The sequence below is a fragment of the Ambystoma mexicanum genome, chromosome 3q (assembly GCF_040938575.1).
Source record: "Ambystoma mexicanum isolate Mex_15411 chromosome 3q, UKY_AmexF1_1, whole genome shotgun sequence".
NCBI lineage: Eukaryota > Metazoa > Chordata > Amphibia > Caudata > Ambystomatidae > Ambystoma > Ambystoma mexicanum.
In genome coordinates this window covers 1,175,831,372-1,175,836,816 of record NC_090926.1, presented here as the reverse complement: position 1 = coordinate 1,175,836,816, position 5,445 = coordinate 1,175,831,372, and the positions used below count along the sequence as shown (strand labels likewise).

The window sequence follows — 5,445 nt, the reverse complement described above, 5'->3', positions numbered from 1 at the left end:
AGGAATGTTGAACCCTCCATAAGTAGCATTTTCTGTAAAGTCGTGAAGTGATGCAATTCACGGATGATTGTTTGAGGGCTACTTTTCTGAGTCACGTGGTGGGCCACAGTTTTTTGGGTGTCTAGGCCTATTCCTTGTCCCAGTCGGACCCTGGTCCCATCACACGTGATTTGTATCCTGAGCGTCTTGCGTCTTACTGATTAGATCTTGTGCGTGGGGGTGGAGGATGGGGTTATTGTCGAAGAACTAGACAGCCTCCCAGCGGGGCCTGTAGACACAGATGTGCGGCCGCATCTGGCTTCCCTTTCCTCCTGGACAGGGCGCTGCGCGCGGACAGGAAGTGACAGCAGCCTGTGGGCGAGGGGAGGATCGGAGCAGGATGTGTTGGGATTCGTCCATACTTGCGTTCGGCGAAACCGCCGCTGCGTGATTGTTGCAGTCGGTATTTCCTTCCCAAAAAGTTACTGCAGAGGGATTTAAAAAAGGATGAGCGCCGCCGAGAGAGTGCCAGAGAGCGGGAGAGTGTTGAGACCCAGCCAGAGAGTGTCGAGACACAGCCGCACAAACCCAACCAGCAGAGACATCCGGAGAAGCAGCTTCACCGGGGATCAGAAGATGGGACTGCAGGAGAACCCGGAGACATGAGGTATGAGACCTCCCTTGGCAGTCACGTATCAGAGAAGAGGGCTGTGACCCGAGACAGCACGATGAAGGCTATAGCAGTCTGGGTGTTGGTCCACTTTGCTGGAGTGCCTTGGGCGCTGGGAGACGTTATCGAAGAGGTGTCTGGGACAGAGGGAGGGGCCCTCACTGTGCACTGCCGGTACTCCAAGCGCCTTATAGGGTACAGGCAGTACTGGTGCAGAGGCGCCGAAAGGCAGTCCTGCTCCGTTCTCGTGCAAAGCACAGGGTCGCAGAAGGAGGTGAAAAGGGGGAGATTGTCCATCAAAGACGACCACAAAGCCCGCATATTTACAGTGACTACGAGGGGGCTAACCCTGGGGGACTCGGGACTGTACTGGTGCGGCACCGAGAGATATGGCCGCGATGAAATGTACCAAGTTAGAGTGACTGTATCCTCGCTTAATTCCGACCTTACTCACACCGGAGAGCCACCAACGGCGACGCCACCTCTGCCGGCTCCCTCTACAACAGCCCCCAGCACACCCTCCTACCCCCCGCATACAGAGGTGCCCTCCACTCCCGTCCCTACCGCAACATTCGGTCTCCCACACACTGTGGGTGGAGAGATGCGCTCTTCCTCTGCCCTCTTGGGCTCGGGTTCCACGGACGCTCCTCCAGTCTCCCCTGCTCCTGCCATGCTCCTCCCTGGGCTGGTGGCAGCCGCCCTCGTCGTTTTGCTTTTATGTGCCGCTCTGGGTGCCTGGGTGATATTAAGGAGGAGAAGGAAGTCCCTGGGCACAGAGTGTGCACAGAGGGATTTTGGCATCAGGTTGTCCAACCGGCCCCCCCTGGACATGACGGAAAATCCACTGTATGTCCCTGTGTGGGTGCCAGCAGCGGCGGGTGAGGCTCCAGCGTACTCAATGGCCGCCCCCTCGCCCCCTTCTCCAGTCCCCGAGCCCTGCTACGAGGAGATCCAGGAACTTTACTCGGGAGCCAACACTGCCGTTAACTCCATCGTGGGGCGGCAGCCAATCACAGCGCTCGGAAAGGGATACTGGCTGTGCGGCCGAGGTCAAGAGGGCGGCTTTTCAGCAGAGATGGGCACAGGGGATGGAGATAACGAGCTTTATGAAAATGTCAACGAGAAGATCAGTCATCGATGCATGTGACAGCACGCAATATTGCACGCGTCATCAATTCACTATTAGCACGTCACGTGATACCCGGAGGGCAACTGCGTACAACCACTGGAGCATTTCAGAAAACAGCTGTATAGAAATGCAGATGTGGAAACGTTTCTGGAAATATGTCTTATCATGTCCACTTAACACACACGTGGCACATGTGTGTAACTCCATGCCGCTGGAAAATGCAGAGAGAGCATGTTCCCACTGTGTTGTGGTGCTGGTTACCTCAACACACTGTGTATCGCTCGACAGAATATATTTTAAAAACTAATTTGACTTCTGTTTTGTTTGCACTTGTTCTGATGATATTGTAAAAATTATTTCTCTCGCGCGGCAAGTTTTTTAAAATAGTTCAAAATGTGATGATAAGCTACTGTTGAAGTGTGGTAGCAGTAACTTTTTTTTATTTGAAAGGATTTCATTAAACTTAGTAAAACATAGTCGTATGGTATTATTGGTATAGTATGGTATTGTTTATTTATATAGCGCCCATACAATAAAGAGTAACAATTATGTATGGTGAAAAGACTAAGCCAAGCCATCTTAATATTACGAAACAATTACAGATAGAACCAAGGCATATACGTGTAGCATGATAAAGATATCACATTTTTGAGTAGGGGTGAAAAAAAAAAGAAGAACAAGACGGACACAAGGGGTAGGGGCAGTATGAATTCCAATGGCATCCCATGGAATGGCCCTCATTACTAGTTCTGTGGCGTGGCAAAAAGAAAAACCGTGCATCTACTTCTATTACCTGTCAGGTTTTGCGCAGACCCAGAAACCGCCTTCAGCAATTATCACACGGGAGCCGGGGCGTGATACAACCATCCTTTATTTTTACAAAGGCATTAACTGCCGGAACTCGCTAGTCATTTCCCTTCTTTCACGAAAAGGACCGCAACGGCGGTCCGCCCACATAACGATGTGGGCCGGCAATGCCGGTGTGGGGAACGACCTGCCATCGCCCCCCTTTTTAACGTACCAGGTCCTCACCTCTTCTCACTCCATCTGTTCGATAAGGAGTGAGAAATCTGTTAGGTTTCATCCGACTCCTCTGTGGTCTCCTTGCGCTGCGAGGGGTCACCCTGGTCTCCGGGTAGTTTGCCGGGGCGTCTTCACCCTCAGAGGCCTTGCTGTCTCCCAGATAGGGTTCGTCTCGTTGTCTTTCCTCCAATCTGGATGCGTCTCTCCCATGTGTCTTCGGGATTGGTCGTCATGCGCTTGAAGTGTGAGACGTTGCGAGTTACCGAGGATTGATCCTCTCTCTGTGCCGTGATCATTGTCCCTTTCATTTGTGTCACCGTCAATGGTTCCCTTGCAAATGTGGCTTCCTCTTTCCGTTGACGCATCCACACCTGGTCTCCTAGTTCTACTGTTGACTCCCGAGCTCGCCTCTTGTGATCTGCCGTGGCGTTCATTTTGCCCTTCACGTCTTCATCTCTTTCTTTGGCCTCCTGTTCTAGCGGTGTTGCGCTCCTGGTTTGGGGTCTTCTGGTAGCCACGTTCTGATTGATCTTCTAAACATCAGGTCGGCCGATCATATTCCAGTCGTGCTATGAGGGGTGTGCCTGTAATCCCTCAGAAATTGGTAGAGAGCCTGTTCGAACGGCTTGTTGAGGATGGCCGCTATTTGTAGTGTTCTTTTGACGTTGGCCATGAATCTCTCAACAATGCCATTTTCCTGTGGCCATTGGGGCGTTATTTTTCGGTGTTGAAAACCCATGTATCTGGAGAAGTTCTCAAAGTCCTGACTCACGAATGGCGGCCCGTTGTCTGACTTTATCAGTCTTGGGATTCCGTAGGTGGACAGCATGCGGTCCAGGGCAGGAATGACGCTTGAGGCGGCTGTGCTCTCCACGATTTGCGCTTCCAGGAATCGAGAGTGTTCGTCTATTAGTACTAGCACGTATGTGCCATCTCGTAGCGGCCCGAAGAAGTCTAACGCTAGTTCCTCCCATACCTGTGCTGGTAGGAGTGGGTTTGGGTGTGGTGGTGGTGCTATTTGTGCACACGTCGGGCATTTTCCCACTATTTCTTCCACCATGGCATAGAGCCTTGTCGACTACCCCTCGGTGGCTTTCGCGTGCCGTGTGTATTGTTTTTTCCCGCAAGGCCTCCGGGATAAGCACCTTGCAACCTTTTAACATGACGTGCTCATCTACAATGGAGAGCTCATCCCGGACGTGGTCTATCCATTTGATGTCCTCCTCCACCGTCTCTGGTTCCTGTCTGGCCTGTTGTTTCATGTGTGCTCTCCTTTCCATCTGTATGCAGTGTCAGACGATCCGGAGGGTCGGGTCTTGTTCCGCCTGTGTGATGATATCTGCCCACCCCACCGGCAGGGGCTGTAGGTGGTGTACCACGTAATTGATGTACGCGTCCGCTATGGACGGCTGGGGACTTGCTGGACCTGTCGGGTGACGGGACAGGTAGTCTACCGGGTTGTCCTCTTTCCCTGGGCGGTGTTTGATGACAAATTTGTAGTCTTGCAGGCGTAATCTGGCTATCCGCGGGGGCCTTCTCGCCTTTGGGTCTCTGTATATTGTGAGCAAGGCTTGATGGTCTGTTATGATTGTGAACTTCTTCCCATACAGAAACCAATGAAAGTACTCACACGCCCATACCACTGCCAGACTTTCCTTTTCTGCTTGGGAGTATGCTTGTTCTTTAGGGGTGAGGCTTCTACTGGCGTATGCCACTATGTAGAGGTTTGTGGGTGCCCCAGGGTCCCTTTGTGTGAGTATGGCTCCTAGCCCGACCGGGCTGGCGTCGACTATTACCCCTCTGCATCAAAGTAGGCCATGTGTTCTGCTTTCGCGATGGCATTGCGTATTGCTTCAAACGCTTTCTGGCAGTCTTCGGACCCGACGTGCGGTTGATCCTTTCGCGTTAGCAGGCGTAGTGGGTTGTTAACCGTGGCATAGTCCTTTAAGTACCTCGAGCAGTAGCTGGCCAGACCGAAAAAGACCGCAGTTCTGTTGCGGTTGTGGGGGGCGAAGCCGAATTGAGGGCAGCTACCTTGCCTGAGTCCGGCTGCATGCCTTTGTTGGAGAAAATGTGTCCGAAAAAGCATAGAGAGCTTTTGCCGAATTCACATTTGGCTTTGTTGAGTGTAAGCCCATCTGCTTCTAGGGCCGCACACACCTTGTAATCCGAGTAATTTAATCAGTTGGGTAAGTGTCTGATCACTCGATGGATTTCCTCTTGAAAGATCTCGGCGGCGGATGAGATGCCAAAACAGAGTCTCTTGTACTGAAACAGTCCTAGATGGGATACAAAGGTTGTTATGTATCTTGATTCAGGGGCTATCTCGATTTGATGGTACCCTTTTGTTAAGTCCAGCTTGGAGAAGACTTGTGCTCCATGGAGAAGGCGAATCATGTCTGGAATCCTGGGCGCTTGATGTCTTTCCCTTTCAATCGCTACATTTGCCCTTCTCATGTCTACGCACAGGCGTATTGACCCGTCCGGGGATTTCTTGGGGACCGGGACAATGGGTGATACCCAGGGTGTTGGTCCAGTGACGGGTTCAATGACATTTAGCTCTTCCTCTACTTGTTGCTGTATGTTGACGGGTATGTTGCGATAGTGTTGGGCGGCCAGAGGGATTTCTGGGCTAATGTGGAGC

The 5,445-nt window shown here is 51.9% G+C and overlaps 1 protein-coding gene across 1 annotated transcript; it reads left to right on the top strand.

Annotated features, from left to right (window-relative positions):
* The first annotated feature begins 249 nt into the window (after positions 1–249).
* Positions 250–2,274, top strand: LOC138447730 (CMRF35-like molecule 1). The gene has a single exon (XM_069604032.1). The coding sequence runs from the start codon at positions 642–644 to the stop codon at positions 1,794–1,796; it is 1,155 nt and encodes a 384-aa protein (XP_069460133.1). The 5' UTR covers positions 250–641; the 3' UTR covers positions 1,797–2,274.
* The last annotated feature ends 3,171 nt before the right edge of the window (positions 2,275–5,445 follow it).

Bases quoted from the DNA above. Each gene is read 5' to 3' on its own strand.
- LOC138447730 (XM_069604032.1), top strand. From the start codon at position 642: ATGAGGTATGAGACCTCCCTTGGCAGTCACGTATCAGAGAAGAGGGCT.